Here is a 23,074-nt window from a genome sequence, read left to right as displayed (position 1 = left end):
ACACAGCCATCATGGGGGAGAGAGAGAGAGAGAGAGAGACAGAGAGAGAGAGAGAGAGAGAGAGAGAGAGAGAGAGAGAGAGAGAGAGAGAGGCTCCATTTGACTACACAACACAGCCATCATGGGAGAGAGAGAGAGAGAGAGAGAGAGAGAGAGAGAGAGAGAGAGAGAGAGAGAGAGAGAGAGAGATGGAAACTGGAGACATGGAAACTGGAAAGAGAGAGAGATAGAAACGGAATAGATGAGAGAGAGAGAGAGATGGAAACTAGAGAGAGAGATAGAAACGGAATAGATGAGAGAGAGAGAGAGAGAGACATGGAAACGGAATAGTTTGATGTGTGTGAGAGAGAGAGAGAGAGAGAGAGAGAGAGAGAGAGAGAGAGAGAGAGAGAGAGAGAGAGAGAGAGAGAGAGAGAGAGAGAGAGAGAGAGAGACATGGAAAGGGAATAGATTGAGATTGTAGATCGGCTATTTTCAGAATGAAGTATGTCATACGTTGAAAAACGTACTCTCAAATATGCATTTCAGGTTATCTTTACCATTTGCACATGTATTCATTGATACAGTCATGTTGTTTGCAATTCAACTTAAATGAAGTCTGAAAGTGAGGCTTGAACTGACGACCTTGAGATTGTGTAAGGGAGACGCCATTGGACCAACAGACAAGGAACTGTGAAAAAGGAGATCACACAGATGATACAGTTTCACGCAAATAGCTGAAAAATCCTGGGTTTAAGTTTTTTTCAAACTGCTCAAAATTGCGGACAATCTAAGGGCGGAGCTTACTGGTCAAAGCGATAGATGTGTTCCTCATGAGTCAAGGCACAAGTGTAAGCAAGTTTCACGACTTTCGGCCAAACGAGGCATGACTTTTGCCTGTTTAAAGTTTGCGTTTTCAAAAAATTGCTATAGCGCCCCCCTTTGGCCAATTGGAGTGAGATTGGTTTCAGTGATATTTGGAATGACTCTCTACATTACTGCAACGTTTCAAAGAAATGTGAGTCTTGCATGTATGTGTTAGAATAGGGTCTGATGAATAATTTTCATAAAACTGCAATAGTTAAAATCTATGGAATCCTAGGATTTTGGAGCAATCTGCACGAAACGTTTAACACTTGAACTTTGGACCTCTGCCGACAACTTCTAGGCGGCGGAATTTCCATAAGTGAAAAAATACAGAAGTTAGGAGCCAATGACTGTTTTTCATATAATTCAAAATGGTGGGAGATCTAATGGTCAGAGGTCAAAAGTCAGAGGGTGAAAGTTGTTCAGCATGAGGAGACGCATATGTGTATCCAAGTGTCATGGCTGTAGGTCAAATAGGGCATGAGTTGTACCTGTTCTAAGTTGGCATTTTCAATTGAGTGCTATAGCGCCAGCTTGGGACGAAAGATTGTGAGAATTATTTTTTGATCGTTTTTCATGACCATCTACCATATGGCCGAGTTTCGTAAAAAGCGACAGCACGGTTCAGCCAGAACTGCGAAAAGTGGCAGAAGAAGTGACAGAAAGAGTAGAACATTAAGACAGGTACAGAGCTGAGAGCTCTGTCCCCTTAAAAACAAAAGTGTGTGCGTTATACATGGGGATTAAGGTGCAGAAGGTCAGTGCGTGTTCACCTAAGGGTGGACTGACCCTGGTATAATCCGCAAGTAGCTCCATGAGGGAGAGCAACAAAAAAGTAATCTGTACCTGGTGTAGTCTACAGGTAAAATGTATATATATATATATATTTTTGCAGATCTACAAGCTTATAGCGCGGCACTCTGTGCCGCGCTATGAGCTTGTATATCTGCTATTGTTTGAATAGCCCAAAGAAATGTTAAAATGACACAGATGCGTTCCCGGTCTTAATGGGTTAAATCTAAAGATAGGTTAAACCAGCTGCACTGGCCATCTCACTCAGGCCAGTGGCTTTGCCCTATAGGACAGCAGAGGGCGCTCTTGAAGCCTAAGATAGTTGATGCATACTTGCCATTCATTTGTAACACCCCAGCCCCCTCCTGTGTGTTGGCTAGTGAGGCGCGTCCTAGCGAGACCTGACAGAATGGGTTTCATAGAGCGCATAGTGGTTGCGCGCATACTGGTTCTTATCAGTGTGACGTCGTCTGTTAAGGGGTCTATGGGTGATGGGAAGTGACAAACAGGTGCCAGTGAGGGTGCTACCAGACTGTGGATCATTAGACTATTTTGTACCAGAGTCTGTGTTACCTTTTACAACTGAAACTGATGCAGGGGAGAGCATTTAGTTTCAGGGAATGAGGATGTTTGTTGTTCCTGTTCCAGTGCATGAAATGTCTCTCCTTACAGAGCTGGTTAATGGAGAAGTTCACATGGGGTGCGGCCGGAGTTGCCGGTTACAGGTGTGGACATCCTTCTCGTTAACGACCTCTGTGGGGAACAAGTTATGTAACGACTCAACTCAACCAAAACTTTATTTATCGCATACATATAACATGACCATGTCAACCAAAGTGCTGCAATGACAAAAAACAAAACACTGCAATATAAACAGATATTAGCATACAATGAAATCACAAACACACACACACACACACACACACACACACACACACACACACACACACACACACACACACACACACACACACACACACACACACACACACACACTTTGATCACATGACCAGTGTGTTTTTAAAGGCATTTGATGGTTTCAGCAGTGAGATGTAATGAGGCTTGGATTGATGTTTGATGAACATGAACAGCATTTTGCCAGCGACGCTGAACACACACACACACACACACACACACACACACACACACACACACACACACACACACACACTTTGTAAAGTAACACTGTGATACATGCGCGCGTGCGTGCATGTATGCTATGTACCTTTAAACACTCTGACGCTCTTAAGGCACTCACAGACCGCACCGATTCGGGGCCAAATCGGTGTCGGGAAGCCGACTGGCCGACTGGAGTAGCCATGTGGCAGAGAAGCAGAGTCAACAACAAGCAGCTGCTATCTATCAGTATTGCCAGATTATGTGAGAGAAACAAGCGACCATGTCTATGAAAACCTACATTCACTGTTTCTCATTGTCGCTCCCAGAGAGAGAGATTGATTGATTTGACCTACTTTTGCGCTGTGGTGATGTAATTAATTGGGAGCAGGTGTGTAAGATTCCAATAGTATAAACATTTTAATTGGCTTTCATATACTCTTAATATTTTTTTGATATTATAAAATTTTGATTATTCGAATAACCGTTTTCAAAAATGTTGTGTCAGCAGTGGTGGAAAAAGTACTCAAATGTTGAGTAAAAGTATCAATGCGCGATTTTCCTGTCAATAAGTATTTTTTTTTAGACACCAGTCCCCTGTTCGTTTGTCAACAATGATCTAAATGGGAAGTTTATTTCAGCAGCTAGAATGTGACTGGCTGTCGGGTGGAAATCTTGTATGTTCCTTTTTTATTATTATTTAAAAACAATTTAAAATCGTGGAAATAGCCAATCTACAAGCTGTAATCTAACTATATAAATGGCGAGCAACTTCCGCACCCTCGGTGATGACACCCCACAGCTCTGTTATCGAATAAACAACGCACCGCCAGACCACATGTCGCCTACTGACTCGCCACGCCGGCCGCGCTGAATTTACGCCTCGCGTAGGGGACATCTCACTGTTCACTACACCTTTTCCACCGCGCAACATAATTAATTCTACTCACCAAATGTCGGACAAAACGGAAGGGGAGCCAGCTTCGTACCGTTTACCGTGCGCACGACCTCATCACCACAACACCAGCCAGCCGCTGCGGGTTTTTTTTTCCTTTTTTTCCAAACTTTTTTTTTGGTCACCATTTTCTCCAGGCACCATTTCTGGTGTAACGTCGGGTGTTTCTTTTCACCAGCCAATCACCTTTCACGTTGCCACGTCCGTTGCCACGTCGCGCTGACGTACGCTAAACAAGCGCTGCCGTGCGCACAATGCAAACGAGCCCAAAGGCGCGCAAAAATAAGCCGCCCATTGCTTACACACAGAGTCAGACCTGGCAACGCAGCCTACGCCAATCATGTGTGAGAGATCTACAAGCTATGGGGCAGAGACGCCACCGTATCTTAGCAACAACTACAGCGCTCACTCTCATTGGTCGTGTCACGCTAACAGCAGTCTCCAGACAATGGCATCGCAGACAGCTTGCTGTTACTGCTGTAGCCATCACAGGCAGTTGCAGCACGACGGACAGGGCGCTGTGATAGCTGCCATGTCGCTAACGCTAACCTGGTTGTCATGCCTGCAGCGGCTGTGCAATCACTTTGTCAACAATGCACGTTCGTGTGGTGAATGTCTATATTGCTGCTCAGTTCCTCCATTGTACATGGTGTATGTTTGTGTGTGTCTTCTGGAGAACTATGTCGCTCCACAGCAACTACAGTAACTAACGTAATGGCAGGACCGCCCCGTGCAACGCATGTTACGCTGCATTATGCTCATGTAGTAATTTCAGATAATTTCGCTCCGATTACAGCAGTGTTTATCAACCCTTTCACGCCGCCCCCCCCCCCCCAAATACACGTACTTGATCTGGGACCCCCCCATTCTGTTTGACTCCGTTCCACAAGTAAATATTGTGAAAATAGCCGATCTACAAGCTCGAAACGCCTCACGTTCACAGGCTTTGTACGCTTGGAGATCGGCTACTTTCTACATGATTGCCTCTTTCTTACATTCTTTGCCAATGTGGCCCATGTTTTCATAGCATAGTTTATTGACTACTTCTGTTGCAGAAATGGCCATTTCCCTTACTTTCGGTTTTTTATTGTCTCCGCCAGGCCGAAAGGCATGGCGCAAGACTATGTTTCACCCCCTGTCCGTCCGTCTGTGATAGCTCATCTCTCACATCGTTGACTTGATCGCAGCAAAATAACAGCCCGATGTGGAGAGTCAGTGAGAGCTGGATAAACGACGTAAAATGTGTCAAAAGGACTCTGTACGGCTGTCGATAAATGAACACATGACGTCGGTGGGAGAGGAGATATTGTGTCTTTTCGACAAACAGCAGCGTGGTGCTGATGTTTGTTGTGTGAAGCAGCTTAATGTCAGAGTGTTTGTGTTGGAGCGCCTCAGTGCGGCTGCAGAGTTCATGTGCAACCTCTTCCAGAGACACACAGAGACACTAGAAACTCTGCTGGGGAAAAAAAACACTGCTGGGCATTGACTTTCCTATGGACATTGATCTACACACTGCAGGTATATCTGCTACACACACAACATCAAACTACACACTGCAGGTATGATGCAGCGTTTGCATTACAGCCAGCATGCCAGCGTAGTTCCCATATGGTTTCAAGGTGGGCTAAACCATATGGACCCCATGTCAGCAATGTCAGCGCCATCCACTTCAGTCCCAACTGCGATGCCCATGCAGGCTATAAGTAGCTTCTACCTGGCCCTTAGGTGGGCCCCAACTAGCCATGTTTATGTGGGACCAAGGCGGGTCCTAACTGGGTTTGCCCATGCAGGCTTTAACTGGCTTCTACCTGGGCCCTAGGTGTACCCTAACCAACCACAGTGCAGTGCCCATCGCTCCAATTGTTGTGACGTCAGGCCTCTCAATACTGCACATTGGTGGAGGAGGAGGGGCCGCAGGGCAACCGCACACATCGCTGAACCAATGGTAGCCCACGGATGTTTCCTCTGTGGATTTACAATCTGCCCCTCTATGCCACATATCATCCGCACTACAGGGTCTTCACTGACCGAGCCACGGCCCCACTGACCCTCATGACGCTACGCCACTTAAACGTGCGGCAGCATGCGCTGGGTTGCCAGGTTTGCACAGCCTGCGCCAGAAACAAGCAACCACCTTCATGAAAAAAAAAAAAACACCGAAATGGTCCGCAATGTTCCAGGGGTGTCCCTGCGCGTCCCAACACTCCACAGGGGGTCAGTGGACCATCAGGGGGTCCGCGGACCCCCTGTGGACCCCCTGAAACATAATAAATAGTATTTCTTCAAATTTTTTCCTTTTTCAAAAAAACTTTTCCACAGTTTCACTCCGGCGATTTGGGTCCCCCAATATACACACGGCCACGCTGGGCCCCGTGCGCGGCTGGGGTTGAGGGGGGCGTAGCCCCCCGAAACTCTAGTTATTAATAATTAAGAAATACTATATTCTAAAGAGTGAAAAATCAACTAAAGTCATTATTAGTGCAAGTTCAAAAATAGCAGATCTACAAGCTCAGAACACGTGCATCGCAACACGTTGTGAGCTTGTAGATCTGCTATTTTCAAATAGCTTATAGGTATAAAATAGGGCTAAAGTGGTTAATGTATGTTTTATAATGATTTATATCTGCAAATTAACTAGTAACTAAACATTTCAAATAATTGTTGTGGAGTAAAAGTATAGACAATTGGAAATACTCCAGTAAAGTAAAAGTACCTCAAAATTGTACTGAAGTACAGTACTTGAGTAAATGTACTTGTTACTTTACACCACATCAGTGAAGAAAAAAAGAAAAAACGCTGGGAACATCCAAGTGACTTTGCAGGGAAACAAGCCCAAAGTCGCTTATAATAAGCAGACTTGGCAACTAGGCTGAAAGTAATCTCTCAAGAATTGCAGAGGGCGCTGTTTTTCCTTTTTCTTTGGTGATGGGTTTCTAGATGGCTGGAAGTTATTCGAATTAGCATATCAAAGGGCGAGTCGGCCGACAGACTAAATGCCAACTTTTGCCAACCAAATACCAGTCTGTTGCAGTCAGAAGTAGTCAGAAGTAGTCAGAACCAGTCTGTTTGGTCTGGGAGTACCTTAAGATGTCACCTTTTACTGGACACAGATGATGTAACATTATATCTTTAATCTGATTGGCTGGTTCTTCTAAACTATAGAACAAGTCCTCCTTCATTCTCTTTCAGACTCCAGAACTTCTCTTTCAGTAAACATCCGTTTATTCTGATCTGTTTATTCTGATCTGTTTATTCTCATCTGTTTATTCTCATCTGTTTATCTCATCTGTCTGTTTATTCTCATCTATTAAATTCAGTTCAGTTTGGATCAGTGATGATAAAGATTACAGCCACCCTCCTCATCCTCTCCTCTTTACTTCATGTCAAAGCGATCCCAGGAAGTAAGTACATTATATTCATGTTATTATATAATATATACATTTATATCTACTGTTACAAGTAAGACGCGCGAACGCTGGAAGCGAACGCAGCTCGAAATATGTTGCAGGTGTGTGCATTTTAATCAGAGCATTGTCTACATTCCTGCGTTCTTCATGGCCACACTGTAGTGCAGGCGTCTGTGTGTGTGTGTGTGTGTGTGTGTGTGTGTGTGTGTGTGTGTGTGTGTGTGTGTGTGTGTGTGTGTGTGTGTGTGTGTGTGTGTGTGTGTGTGTGTGTGTGTGTGTGTGTGTGTGTTTGTGTGTGTGTGTGTGTGTGGGTGGTGTGTGTGTGTGTGTGTGTGTGTGTGTGTGTGTGTGTGTGTGTGTGTGTGTGTGTATGTATGAAACCCTGCTCGGCACTCTGGCGCACTCTAGAGGCTGCACACAGGCAGTGCACGCACACAGACAGACACACACACAAGCCGAGCAGGATTACATAGTAAGCTCCACTTGGGCGGAGGCGCGCCAAAACCTTCCGCGTTCGCAATTATATAAAAACAAATATGAACAATGCAAATATAAACAAATGACAAACACACACACAGACACACGCGCACACAGACACACGCGCACACACACACACACACACACACACACACACACACACACACACACACACACACACACACACACACACACACACACACACACACACACACACACACACACACACACACCTCTTACTACCTGTATATACAGTATTGGATCTTGAATGTTGGTCCAAATACATAAACATTAAAACAGATGTTAGGAACTGTTGTTGTGACATCATGAAATAAATCATTCTGTATGAATTACTTTCATAACACAATACAAAACAAAAAAAACATTAGAATCTGTTTCAGTGAATAAAACGTTTGACAGGAAGTTACTTTTAATATCCAACCTTTCACTTCATATAAGAACCAAACATGCAGTGGTGTAAAGTAACTAAATACATTTACTCAAGTACTGTACTCAAGTACAAATTTTGAGGTACTTATACTTTATCTTTACTGGAGTATTTCCAATATCCAGTACTTTTACTTCTACTCCATTACATCTCACGGGCAAATATTGTACTTTTACTCCACTACAATTATTTTAAAATGTTAGTTACTAGTTACTTTGCAGATATAAATTATAAAAAATAAATTAACCACTTTAGCCCTATTTTATACCTATGCTATTTGAAAATAGCCGATCTACAAGCTCACAACGCGTGCATCGCGACGCATTGTGAGCTTGTAGATCTGCTATTTTCAAACATTTTAGTACACTTACTTTTGGTAGTTTAAATACATTTCTATAGCAATACTTTTGTACTTTTACTCAAGTCAATTTTTAATTCCGGGCTTTTACTTGTAACGGAGTACTTCTAAATTGCAGTATTGATACTTTTATTTAAGTAAAATATTTGAGTACTTTTTCCACCACTGCAAACATGATCGTTTAACAAGATGATTATGTGTTATTGTCACTGTGAAGAAGTTTGTTGTTGAATTTAATTTCATCTTTGTTTTATTTCCAGTGTTCCATGAGAACATTAAAGTCATTGGCTGTTCAGACACAGTTAAAGACCCATATAAAGAGTGGATGTTTGCACTGGATGGTGAAGTGGTGATGTACGCAGACTTCAACAAAGGGAAAGCGGTGTTTCCTCAGCCTCCGTTTGTAGATCCAATCACCTTCACAGGAGCTTATAGAAGAGCTTTGAATCAGCAGGCGGTCTGCAAACTCAACCTGGACACCACTCGCACTGCCTTGAAGAAACCACCAGTGAAAGGTACATGAATACTATGAAAACAATAGTTATTAACTAAAACGGTTGAATATATTTAACATTAATGAGAATGTTTAAACATGTATATTAAGCATTTATGGTGAAATATTTTCTAAATAATATGTATTTCTAGTAAACATGAATATGTGCTCAAGGTGCTTTATTTTTATTTTATTTAACAAATCTATGCATTAGTATGTACTTGTATTGTACTTTTAGTATTGTACTTTTACTCCACACAATTATTTGAAAACTTTAGTTAGTTACTTTGTAGATTTTGATTATTATTACAAAACATACAGTAACCACTTCAGCCCTATAGGCCATTTGAAAATAGCCGATCTACAAGCTCACAATGCGTCACTAATCACGATTTGATGCATTGTGAGCTTGTAGATCTGCTATTTTCAAAAGATTTGTATACATTTCAAGACTTGAAATGGGACATTTTGTATAATGAGTATTTTTACTTTTTGTACTTTAAGTACATTTTGATGCAAATACTTTTGTACTTTTACTCAAGTACATTTTGAATTCCGGACGTTTAATTGTAACAGAGTATTTCTCTATATTGCAATTTTTGATACTTTTAAGTAAAACATTTAAGTACTTTTTCCACCACTGAAGGATGGTAGAGTGTGTTACTTTATGGTTGTTTCATTTATTGATCAATACAAAAGAAAGTTCATGAGCTTGTAGATCTGCTGTCGGCTGGGGGTGGGCGTGGCCTATCACCTTGGGGGGTTGGTTTGAATCTGTGGGTGTGGCCAAACACTGGGGGGGGGTTAAAATAATAATCCTATTTCAACTGGATGGGACCCCCCAAAATAATCCTATTTGAACTGGAGACCCCCCAAAATTGTAATATTGATTGACCTGGTATCCTATAGTGTCTTTGAGGCTCTTCATTGTTCTCTCTACTCTCTATATGTGACTATTTACCTTGTTTGCTGACTAGAGTCACTGATGGGAAAAGTACTCAAATGTTTTACTTATGTAAAATAATCAATGCTGCAATCTAGAAGTACTCTGTTACAAGTAAAAGTCCTGAATTCAAGAATGACTTGAGTAAAAGTACAAAAGTATTTGCATCAACATTTACTTAAAGTACCAAAAGTACTAAAATGTTTGAAAATAGCAGATCTACAAGCTCGTAGCACGGCACTCGGTTCCGCGCTATGAGCTTGTAGATCTTCTCTTTTCAAATAGCTTATATATAGTAGTTATAAAAAAGGGGTTATCCTGGACCTGGAAATACATGATGGGGTCTGACAGAGAGAGAGACAGACAGACAGACAGACAGACAGACAGACAGACAGACAGACAGACAGACAGACAGACAGACAGACAGACAACTGGACACATAGAGAAATAAAACTTAACTGGTAGCTCAATCTCATTGTATTTAAGATATTCAATATACATTCAAAACATTTTAATGCTATATTTCACATCCTGAACCTATTTTAGACTTTATGTAGTGACATATTTGGCCGATAGGGGGCAGTTAGCCTAGTGTTGATATTATACAGATGATAATAAAACTGAACATTAATGACATTTGTAATTGTCTATTTCCAGATGGATATGTGTTCTATATGGCTTTCCACTGTGTGTTTAACTCCAGTGAGCTGAAGGACATACAGTACATAGAGTCATATCATTTCGATGGTGATGGTGATGTCATCAGGTGGGACAGTAGAGTAGACCAGTGGGTTGGATACACTGAGCTTGGTGTGAAGAACGCAGAGCTCTGGAATAAAGATCCTGGAGAACTGGCTTATAGGAGAGCACAACCAGAGGCATTCTGCAAACACAACATTGAGATCAACTACTCCTCTGTTCTGAACAAGAGAGGTGAGCTGATCTCAGAGCAGCACTCAACACTCATCACCTCATAAACTATAACATTAAATCACATGATTCTATTCAGAGATGATTAATGGTGTTAATATTGATCTGATAATGATTATAAAACATTACTTAATCTGCTGACAAACATTTCAGATCCTCTTAAACACTTAAAGGAGTAGTTAACCCCAAAAATGACTTATTTTCTATCAATTACACCCCATGAAGCCTTGAATTCATGGAGATTTATTCGTTTTTGTCTCATTCCTGAGACAATAATTTGATTACCGGTGGAAATATGCTAATGTATCCGGTAGGAGACTCAAAGGAGACTCTTTGAGTCTCCTACCGGTGAGACCGCCGGTCATCAAATTATTGTCTCAGGAATGAGACAAAAACTAAAAAATCTCCATGAATTCAATGCTTCATGGGGTGTAATTGATAGAAAATAAGTAATTTTTGGGGTGATCTACTCCTTTAAGCCTGATTTATACTCTATCCTAACGCAGTGGAAATAGCAGATCTACAAGCTCACAACATGTGGTGTCACCATCGTACACAGAGTATAAATGTAAATGAAACATATAGATCTATTTCTGAGTGTTTTCACCATCATATAATGACCTGCCTAAAACAGAGACACCAGCATTAATGTTTTGAAATTGACTTTGAAAAGAACCATGCAGGCTAAAACACACCTCTATACACTTCATTTCACCACCTGATTTTATATTTTAATGATTGTCTTTACTAGTTTGTTTTGTATATTTTTATCACAATATTTTACAGAAGTATGTGTATTTATGTATTGTTTTGCTTGTTTCTACTCTAGTTCATTCAAACTATTTTCATTAAATGATATTTAATGGTTTATTTTTGTTAATGTAAAGCACTGTGTAACTATGAATTATTAAATATGTTTAAATTACATTATATAAATGCATTCTACTTTGTAGAAAACTGTAGACTATTATAGAATCTACAGTACTCTATGAAATTGTTATTATCTGGTGCCATCTGGTGGCCAAACATTGACACTTACAATTACAATGTAGGCATTTATCAGAAGCTCATAATCCAGAGTGATTTATAGTAATAAGGAAAACACAAGGTAATACATCAAATGCATAGAAATAGTAATCTAGGATCATAGGTAAACCAATAACCTATCATCAGTCTAAACAGTATAATATCAAACGAAAACAAAAAATCTGTACATTGAAACTATCCAAACTATAGGATGCCAGGTCTACAAATGACCTGGTATCCGTCTATATAACATGATATCTAAATTACATTTTAACCTTTGCATAAGACTGCAAGGTCATCAAGGCTAGGTCTAGTGCTACAGTCTTCAGATTATGGTGGTAGATTGGGAGTGAGTCTGCAGCTCTAACTGCAATGGGGAGTTTATTCCACAGTTTGGGAGCCAGAAGGGAGAAGAGTTTAAGACGTGTGGAGCGTTGTCCAGGGTGTTTTAGAGAAGGGAGAAGACGAGTCTAGGACGTGTGGAGCGTTGTCCAGGGTGTTTTAGAGAAGGGAGAAGATTCTAGGACGTGGAGCGTTGTCCAGTGTGTTTTAGAGAAGGGAAAAGAGTCTAGGACGTGTGGAGCGTTGTCCAGGGTGTTTTAGAGAAGGGAGAAGAGTCTAGGACGTGTGAAGCGTTGACCAGGGTGTTTTAGAGAAGGGAGAAGAGTCTTGAAGATATGGGGGTGTCATACCTCTGTGAGGGCAGCAACTGGGAGCCAAAGGAGGGAGAGGAGATGATACAAATTAATTATAATGACATGTTCCTATGACTGGTATATAATAATAAATATAATAATAATAATAATCATCATGATCTTTTTTAGGAGTGGAGCCCAAAGTGAGTCTGAAGTCAGAGACTCCCCCTCGTCGTGGTGAACACACTCACATGCTGAGGTGCAGCAGCTACGACTTCTATCCTAAAGTGATCCTGGTGACCTGGTGGATAGGTCAAGAACCTTTGACCTCTGGTCTCTCCTCTACCGATGAGCTGTCTGATGGAGACTGGTACTACCAGTACCACTCCTACCTGGAGTACACACCCAGGTACACACCTAACAGACACCTATACATAGAAATACACAACTAATAGACACCTCTACTGGTACTACCAGTGTGTGTGTGTGTGTGTGTGTGTGTGTGTGTGTGTGTGTGTGTGTGTGTGTGTGTGTGTGTGTGTGTGTGTGTGTGTGTGTGTGTGTGTGTGTGTGTGTGTGTGTGTGTGTGTGTGTGTGTGTGTGTGTGTGTGTGTGTGTGTGGTCGGCTGTACTTTTGATTACAGCTTAGAGGAAGCCTTCCTAACCAAAGTGCTAAAATATCAACAGCTAGAGCAGACCATCTCTCAGCTAGGCTACAGATGTAAACTTTTGTTTTTTATCTTTGGTAGTCTAGGACACGTGCACAAGTTGGTTGTGAGGGGCCTGCAAATGGCCGGCCTCTCCAAAAGGAGGGCTAAACAATTAGCAAGGTACTGCTCAATATCAGCTATTATAGGAAGCCGCTCAATTTGGAGGAGGCGTTGCTTCCTTTACCCATGATTGTTGTCCGCTGTGTTTGACAAGTATGCCATCTTTTGTTTTGTATGTAACATTGCTCTGCTTTACATGCGCTTTGTAACTAACTGTTTTCCCTTCATCTGACTGCACTGGCAGTGTTTATGTCCTTTGTACGTCCTGTACTTCTTATTATGTGGACATAAATAAATATTTCAAATGTGTGTGTGTGTGTGTGTGTGTGTGTGTGTGTGTGTGTGTGTGTGTGTGTGTGTGTGTGTGTGTGTGTGTGTGTGTGTGTGTGTGTGTTTGTTACAGATCAGGAGAGAAGATCACATGCATGGTGGAACATCCCAGCCTGACCGCGCCTATCAAGATGGACTGGGGTCAGTTACTGTAATCTAGTGTAATCTACTGTCAAAATAGCAGATATAAAAGCTCATAGCGCGGCACCGAGTGCCGCACTATGAGCTTTTAGATCTGCTATTTTTGAAAAATCGTGAACATTTGTGCAAATCTTTGAATACATATATTTTTAAAGCAAACATTTGTAGCTGTGCTATGAGTTTATTGATTTGCTAAAAGCAGATTAAAGACCAGATTGATTTGATAAAAGCTGATAAAAGACCAGATTGATTTGATAAAAGCTGATAAAAGACCAGATTGATTTGATAAAAGCGGATAAAAGACCAGCTTGATTTGATAAAAGCTGATAAAAGACCAGAATGATTTGATAAAAGCTGATAAAAGACCAGATTGATTTGATAAAAACAGATCAAAGACCAGATTGATTTGATAAAAGTAGATCAAAGAGTCATCATGGTTTTATCAATGTGAAAACAAGACCGTTTTCTAAGACAGAACAAGCGCTGATGTTCTTTTTTACAAACTGCCTCAGAGCTCTGAGTCTATGACTCTGTCCCAAGATACTTTCTGCACATTCCACAGCCTGGTTTATAATCATCATAGTAAAAGGTTGATTCATGTCTTCTAAAATCTATCATCATATCCTTTGTTTTGGATGTATTTAGCTCTAAGAAGGACATGTCACATCAGGTGACAAACTCCTCAAGAACTGGACCAATAGGGTTGGACTCATTATTACTGAACAGACTCACAATGACTGTGTCGTCTGTTTATTGTTTATTGTGTTTGGTTGTTGTAGCTTATTGTCAGATGACTCCATGTCAGAGTCAGTGAAGAACAAGGTGTTTTAATCTACTGTAATAATATGATATATGATATGATATATGATATGATATGATATGATATGATATGATATGATATGATATGATATGATATGATATAATATTTGTATTGTCAGATGACTCCATGCCAGAGTCAGTGAAGAACAAGGTGGCCATGGGAGCATCAGGTCTGGTTCTGGGTCTGGTCTTGTTCCTGTCTGGATTCATCTACTTCCAGTGGAAGAAACGAGGTGATTAGCATGTTTAATTAACATGTTTAATTAACTTGTTTAATTAATTATTATACTACCAGTGGAAGAAATGAGGTCAGATCAACAGAGACATGACATGTGGAACCCTCACAGAAATGCAAACAAACAAACAAACATGTAAAGTCACAACCTAAACTGGTTTATATTGGTTTAGAACCTTAACCGGTTTAGACCAGTTTAGATAACCTAGTTAGAGGTCAAAGTGTGTTCTATGTTGTCACATTTAGCTTTAATACATCAGTGTTACATTTAGAGTACACACAATACAGTACATTATGATTTATTTGTGTGTCTGCTTTAACTGTCTCTCTTCTTCTTCTATCAGGTCGTATTCTGGTGCCGACAACCAATGATGATCTTTAGACTCCTCCCACATACCCAGGTTCACTTCCTCTTTCTTTTTACTGAACCTTTTTTCTTTTTTTTTTTATGTATAAAAGTGTATAAAAGTAGAAAACACACACAAAACAACATGCTTGTGTAAGAAGTGAAACAACTATCCTGGTAAACCATCCCGGTCGCGTGAATTTACATTATCATGTGTCTTCTGCTTAATTTATTATAATAATGAATCTAATAATCAAATGTAATAATCAAATGTTATTCTAAAGTGTTAACATGTTCACACAGTTAATACATTCTGATTCTTAATGGTTTATTGTCTTTTCACAGAACACCTGGGTGTGTTTTCAGAGAAGCAGAGAGTCATCCCTGGTGGAGAGAGGAGGAAATACATGTGTGTCCATTCAGCTTTTAAATACTCAGCAGCACAATGATGACATCATCAACCTTTTTCACTAATGTGTCCTTTAAACAATTAAAAATAATAATTGGCTAGCTAAGGCTAACGATAATTACTGTCTTGTCCCGGTGTTTCGCCCAGGTCAACGTGGTTTTGAGGTGAGGTTAAGGTTAGGGTTAAAGTTAGTTTTATAGACATATTTTATGTGAGGTTAAAGGTCAGGGTTTAGGCGCCACCTGGGCGCCACACCAAAGGAAGAGGGAGTCCCAATTAGTGTGGGCGGTTCATAATATATACATAATATTTCAGTTCAACACTATATTGAAACATTAAATAAATGCCACACACACAATCAGAGTTCTTCATAACATTATATAATATTAATATCCATCTGAATGGGAGTCAGTCAACAATGTTTGTGAAAAAGGTTTTATTATTTTATAATTGACCATAAGTAATTTATTATTATGTAATCATTTATAATGTGTGATAATTAATGTGTTACGATCATCATGACATCACTATTTCCCTGTGATGGGTGGACCTGGTCCTCTAGGGTGGTCTGAGGTAATGGGTGGACCTAAACCCTCTCTGAGGTGATGGGTGGACCTGGTCCTCTAGGGTGGTCTGAGGTGATGGGTGGACCTGGTCCTCTAGGGTGGTCTGAGGTCATGGGTGGACCTGATCCTCTAGGGTGGTCTGAGGTGATTTTCTCCCCAAAATAAACTGAGGGGGCACAATTTGAAACTGGCGCCGAGCCTGACTCAAACATTGCTTTAACTATTGATGGTGTGACCTCCTCACCCTCCATCGCGCGCACGCACGCACGCACGCACGCACGCACGCACGCACGCACGCACGCACGCACGCACGCACGCACGCACACACACACACACACACACACACACACACACACACACACACACACACACACACACACACACACACACACACACACACACACACACACACACACACACACACACACACACACACACACACACACACAGAGAGCCTGCTCCTTTGCTTCAGAACATCAAAGGAAGAGTTTTCGGGTCATTATTCTTTGAAACAGGCTCCATAGTGTCTACACGTAAATATTTAACCCATTAAGACAGGGAACGCCTCTGTGTGTCATTTTTAGATTTCTTTGGCTATTCAAAAATAACATATATAGAAGCTCATAGCATGGCACTCGGTGCCGCGCTATGAGCTTGTAGATCTGTTTTCTTTTCTTTTTAATCGTGGAGAATTTTTGCAATTTTTTGTAAATATATATGTTTTAAAGCGACCATTTTTACTCCGATCTGTGCTTCTGGGGGGAAGAACAATATATCATTTTAGGGGTTCTTGACATGGAAAAGTTGGAGCACCACTGATTTAGCAACATACTGTTAGGATTTAGAAATTATTACAAACAAAAGTGTTTGTTCAGTAACCGTGTTAAATTGCTCTATATTGTGATATTGAGTATTTGGCCACGGACCCCCATCTCAAAATGTTATGTTCCAGGGACCCCCCAGAAGCAAGGATTTGAGTTACAAATGTTCGCTTTAAAAATATATATATTTAAAGATTTGCAAAAATGTTCACATTTTTTTTTAAATTGCTGATCTACAAGCTCTTAGCGCGGCACAGAGAGCTTGTAGATCTGCTATTTTTGAATGGCCAAAGAAATCTTAAAATGACACAGATGCGTTCCCGGATTGAATGGGTTAAACTGAAGAGCTGTTGACCTCTGGAGCACAAAGAACCTCAACTGATATAAAGTATATAAAAAGAGTTATAAATGACCATCAATGATCTAACACAACGGTTACCAAACCTTTTTAGCTCAAGACCCAAAGGAGAGAAATGTAGACGTTTTCCCGGGAGTCCGGGATCCAAACAGTGAAAATAGCAGATCTACAAGCTCACCAACGCGTAGCTTTGTGCCGCATTGCGAGCATGTGGATCTGCTTTTTTCACTACTTCTTAAACGTTTCTTTTTTTTTTATTCATTTATGGATATTATTAGATTTTCTGATTTTATTTATGAAATAATTTTGGAAAATGTTTGAATTGTTTGATGAAAAGACTTTCAGTTATTTATTTTTTTAGATATTTTGAAATAATAACAAATATTGTATAATGTAGGAAACAGAAAAAGAGGATATTTACTTGCGACCCGTAAAAATGTGTCCGAGACCCAAACACGGGTCCCGACCCACTGTTTGGGAAACAGTGATCTCTAACACTGGTGGGCCGTGAGGAGATTGGGAAGTGGGCCCCCAAATAAGTGTCAGAACACTAAGATAACAGATGGGTGGGCCGCCAACGCTTTCCATTATCTTCAAGTGGGCCCTGATCCAGAAAACGTGGGGAACCACTGATCCAACACAGACTGACAGAAACAAGAGAGAAAGGAGAACATCTGTTTGTCTGGAGTGAAAACCCCCAACAACGTGCTCTTTGGTACAAATGGGTGACAACATTGATTTGCAAAAAAGGAAAGAGACCACGGCACTCTGGCCACTCGCCTGAGGCCGATTTTACAAAATGTCCTCTAAAATTCCTAACAGTTTTCTGAAAAAAACGTATGTTTCTATATCAGTGGTGCTCTAACTTTTTCATGTCAAGGACCCCCAAAATTAAATGTATTTGGCCGCCGACCCCCATCTCAAAATATGTTGTTCCAGGGACCCCCCAGAAGCAAAGATTGAAGTTACAAATGTACGCTTTAAAAACATAATTATATATTCAAAGATTTGCACAAAATGTCATGATTTTTCAAAAATAGCAGATCTACAAGCTTGTATATCTGCTATTTTTTGAATAGCCACAAAAATCTAAAATAACACAGATGCGTTCCAGGTCTTAATGGGTTAATAGTATGGTGGCAACTTGGCACGTGCACACATAGACATCAAAGGGGGCTTGAGCCCCTGACTCTTTACCCGTCTGCGAAAAACTGCCCTCTCCAGACCATGAATGCAGCATTCAGGAGAATTGCCCTTATACAAACTCTTCTGAACTTGAACGCATCATTTTACGTTGAATGAATGTGTCCTCTGTGTAGAAATCCATGTCGTATAGGCCGCATCTCCATGCAGTAGATAAAGAGTGCGGGTCGTACACCGAAAATAGCTGATCTACATGCTCTCAAGCTTGTAGATCCGCTATTTTCGCTATTTTTGGCCAAAAGTCCGTTTAGGAAATGTCAGCCCCTGCCTCTCTAACATTCTCTGCACGTCCCAGGTAGCAAGAATAAAACATACACTGAAGAGTTGTGACAACAATGCCTTCTTCTTTGGGCAGTGGTGGCCTAAAGGTTAGAGGAGCGCCCTCGTTGCCGGAAGGTTGCCGCTTCGAATCCCCGGACCGTCAGGAAAAATCTGGGTGGGGAAGTGAATGTTCACCACTTCCCCAACACCACTGAAGTGCCCTTGAGCAAGGCACTGAACCCCAACTGCTCCAGTGGAGCTGCTTAGAGACCAACAGCATAAGACTGTGGTTGTACTGGTCAGCTCCCAGGTTTTAATGTGTCTGTCTGTCTGTCTGTGTGTTTCTATGTGCAGGGCGTTGCTGAAAATGAGCACTTGTGCTCAGCTACTACCCTGGTTAATAAAGAATAATAATAAAAATTCTTCAGGGTGACTAAACAAGGTTGCAGAACAGACATGGCTTTTATAGGACATGACATCACAGGCTCATTAACATACAGAATGGGTGACTGGACAGGCAAAACAAAAACACACATCAAGACAAAATGTAGAGCCAGAGCGAGGGCATTTTTGAACCGAAGGGGACGATGCGTTCCGTGCGTTTGTGCGTGCGAACCGGTTTATTACTTTTTGAGGCGTTTTTGTTACTTTATTTTGGTTAATTTGGTACAAAAAAAATGTACTCCTTGAGGTGTAGATGTCGGAGTTTTTTCCCCCCTCCCCCACCCCCGCAATGGAACTGAGTATGTTCAACTGAGTATGCGTCCCTGGAGCCAACCCACCATGAAAAGCTAACCTAACTAAAAATACTAAACAAAACAAAACTGACAGACACTCTCAATAATGAAGTGGAAAAACAAAGAACTTTAACCACTTGAACCTCAGCATGCCTGTTCTGGGAGGAACATTCAGCAAAACATATACCAGATCTACAAGCTCACAAAGAGTCACATTGCAATTTTTTTTGGGGCAAAGAGAGTTGGTGTCGACGGAAAGAAGCACAGTCGTAACTCCAATCCGTTTTAATAGAGGGTTTAAGATGGTGAACCCCTTTCAACCTGGTATCCCTATCTTGGGCATTGTCACCTTCCTAAAATAATGGCCTACGTCATTTTTGCCTGAATGATCTGTTCATGACACTGGCCATCTCTGATATACAGTTTACAGTTCAGGCATTTAGCAGACGCTCTTAATCCAGAGCGATTTACAGTAAGCAAGGAAACAAGATACAGTAATACATCATAATACATCAAATACATAGAAATAGTAATCTAATAATAAAGTTATACATAAGTAAACCAATCATCTAATAATAACTAATACATACGTAAAACAAGGCATCTCTCTACGTAACATGCTATCTAAGTTACATTTTAGCCTTTGCATAATCCTGCGAGGTCGTCAAGGCTAGGACAAGTGCTACGGGCTGAGGTGAGTCTGAAGAGGAGAGTCTTTATGGCTGAAGATTGGGAGTGAGTCTGCAGTTCTAACTGCTATGGGGAGTTCATTCCATAGTTTGGGAGCCAGAAGGGAGAAGAGTCTGGGACGTGTGGAGCGTTGTCCCGGATGTTTAGTGAAGGTTGTGACAGTTCACTGATCTGAGAGAGCGGGAGGAGGGGTTGTAGGGTTGGATCAGGCATTGAAGATACAGGGTGTCATACCTTTGGTTGCTTTGTAGACCAACGTCAGTGTTTGTTTTGTACTCTGTGCTGATGGGGGGCAGTAACTGGGAGCCAATGGAGGGAGAGGAGAAGGGGGGAGACATGTTAACATTTTGTCTGGTTGAAGACCAGTCGTGCTGCTGCATTCTGGATCATTTGGAGAGGCTTAACCCTTTAAGAACGCATCTGTGTCATTTTAAGATTAATTTGGATATATAAAAATGAGCAGATAATACAAGCTCATAGTGCAGCACCGAGTGCCGCGCTATGAGCTTGTAGATCTGCTATTTGTTTTTAAAAATCGTGAAAATGTGTGCAAATCTTTAGTTTAAATATATATATATTTATTATTTTAAAGCGAAGGTTTTTAACTCAAATCTTTGCTTCTGGGGATTTTACAAATTTCTTCTAAATCCTAAAATTATTTTTTCCTAAGATTTTTTTTTTCTTTTTTTTTTTTTTTACTTATGTTGCTAAATGGTTTTCAAACTTTTTTTCATGAGAAAGACCCCCAAAATAATACGTATTTGACCGCGGACCCCCTCCCATCTAAAAATATTTTGTTCCAGGGATCCCCAGAAGCAAAGATTTGAGTTAAAAATGTATATAAAAGACTTGCACAAATTTTCAGGATTTTTCAAAAAAATATCAGATCTACAAGCTCATAGTGTGGCACTCGGTGCCGCGCTATGAGCTTGTAGATCTGCTATTTTTGAATAGCCAAAGAAATCTTAAAATGACACACACATGCGTTCCCTTCACGGCCTTAAAGGCTTCAGTGTACATGCCGGGAGGCCAGTAAGGAGAAAGTTACAATAGTCAAGTTTTGATATGACTGATGTCTGGATAAGGAGCTGGGCTGACTCCTGGGTGAGGAAGGGTCTGATCGTCATGTCAAGAGGGACTTTGTTTTTTTCAATTAATTTGCCTAAATCTGGACTAAGTCAGTTACTCCACACATAATGTGTCTTAAGTCAGGTTTACGATTTCCCAAGTCAGAACACAAATTTAGATTTAAAGGTGATTTAAGTGATATGTTGTTAAAGTGTTAAATAGTCTGACTCTCCAGCTCTTTAATAAACAGTTGGGGGGGGGGGGTTATAAAATCAGGAGCCAGACAATCTTTCATCTGGCAATGTGTGACTACAGAGAGACAGAGAAGAGAGACACAAGACCAAGTTTCCCCACTTGATCATCTGAAATAATGTTATTCAGCTTCCTCTATCCTGGTGGGAAACTGGTGTAGACTAGCTGTGTAGATCTAACAGACCTCACATCAAAGCTCTATGCTCAACTATTTACAATTTGTTCTACAGACACAGAGAGAGAGAGAGAGCGAGGACGGACGGACAGACAGATATTTGCGTACCACTGAGTGCACCTCTCTCTATCATTCCAATAATTCCACACTACAGTATGAGAGCATTTCCTGTCGAGCGAGCGAGCGAGCAAGAGAGACTCCTCACTGGCAGTTGGGTCAGTAGGAAACAACAGCAGAGACAACACACAGTGTGTGTGTGTGTGTGTGTGTGTGTGTGTGTGTGTGTGTGTGTGTGTGTGTGTGTGTGTGTGTGTGTGTGTGTGTGTGTGTGTGTGTGTGTGTGTGTGTGTGTGTGTGTGTGTGTGTGTGTATTAATGGGGGAGAAAAATGGGGGGGTGGGGGGGGGTAGCTGACAGTAGTAGCCTGATTAAATGTACAACATGACCACAAAACACCAATACAATATTTACAGGTGAGGTGACTATAGGCACCATTTCATGTCACCATTTTTTAGGCCAAAATAATTGCGATTAACAATATTAGATATGCCTAAAAGTCCCAGCATCAATGTGTTGTGAGCTTGTAGATCTGCTATTTTGGGCGAAGAGATTTGGTGTAGCGGTGAAAAAAAAGAGCGTACCGGGTGTGTGCTCTCACTTAAGTACAATTTTGAGGTATTCGTACTTTACTTGAGCGTTTCCGATTTCCAAATCTTCTACTCCACTACATCTCAGATCCAAATATTGTACTTTTACTCCACTACAATTATTTGAAAACTTTAGTTAATAGTTACTTTTCAGATATAAATGATTACATTAACCACTTTAACCCTATGTTATACGTAGGCTATTTGAAAAAAAAAGTATTGAATGGATCAAATCAATGTTACCTGATGAAGAGGACCAGTGTGTGTTCCTCACATTAAGGCCAGAAGCAGAGCAAAAAGAAACCAATTAATAATTCTTTTAGACATGGGTTATAATTTAATTAAGATTGGGACATCCCCACTTAATCCAAGACACAGCTTGGATCACATTAATTACAAAGATGAAGATCAGGACTTCTTTTAAAAGATAGGGAAATAATAGTTTATGGGTCTATGTCTGTGGAATAATTAGTTAGTGGTGGAAAAAGTACTCAAATGTTTTACTTTTGAGTACTTTTACTTGAGTAAAAGTACAGGTATCAAAATGTACTTAAGTACCAAAAGTAAAAAGTACTAAAATGTTTGAAAATAGCAGATCTACAAGCTCAACACGTTGCGACACGTTGTGAGCTTGTAGATAGGCTATTCCTAGGTATAAAATAGGACTAAAGTGGATAATGTATGTTTTATAATATAATCATTTATATCTGCAAAGTAACTAGTGTTACGGCCCCTTTAATCTTGGCTCGATCACTCAAGGGACCACAACATAATAAAGGAAATAGTCAGGTTTTCACACAAGTTTGGGAAGTTTATTTTAC

At 40.8% G+C, this 23,074-nt stretch overlaps 1 protein-coding gene across 1 annotated transcript in view; it reads left to right on the top strand.

Moving 5' to 3' along the window:
* Window positions 1–15,736, top strand: part of LOC311042892 (H-2 class II histocompatibility antigen, E-S beta chain-like) — a 103,870-nt gene extending 88,134 nt beyond the window's left edge. Inside the window, exons 2-9 of the mRNA XM_084053972.1 lie at window positions 7,027–7,110; window positions 8,660–8,914; window positions 10,493–10,768; window positions 12,616–12,835; window positions 13,600–13,667; window positions 14,606–14,719; window positions 15,066–15,122; window positions 15,413–15,736. Of these exons, the coding sequence (XP_083910098.1) occupies window positions 7,044–7,110; window positions 8,660–8,914; window positions 10,493–10,768; window positions 12,616–12,835; window positions 13,600–13,667; window positions 14,606–14,719; window positions 15,066–15,103 (1,038 nt within the window). The 5' untranslated portion in view covers window positions 7,027–7,043 and the 3' untranslated portion in view covers window positions 15,104–15,122; window positions 15,413–15,736. The remainder of the gene's footprint in view (window positions 1–7,026; window positions 7,111–8,659; window positions 8,915–10,492; window positions 10,769–12,615; window positions 12,836–13,599; window positions 13,668–14,605; window positions 14,720–15,065; window positions 15,123–15,412) is intronic.
* Window positions 15,737–23,074: the final 7,338 nt, after the last annotated feature.

The sequence above is a fragment of the Gymnoscopelus microlampas genome (assembly GCF_963454915.1).
Source record: "Gymnoscopelus microlampas genome assembly, chromosome: 4".
Taxonomy (NCBI): Eukaryota; Metazoa; Chordata; class Actinopteri; order Myctophiformes; family Myctophidae; genus Gymnoscopelus; species Gymnoscopelus microlampas.
The sequence above is the reverse complement of the archived record's forward strand: the minus strand, read 5'-3'. Positions and strand labels throughout refer to the sequence as shown.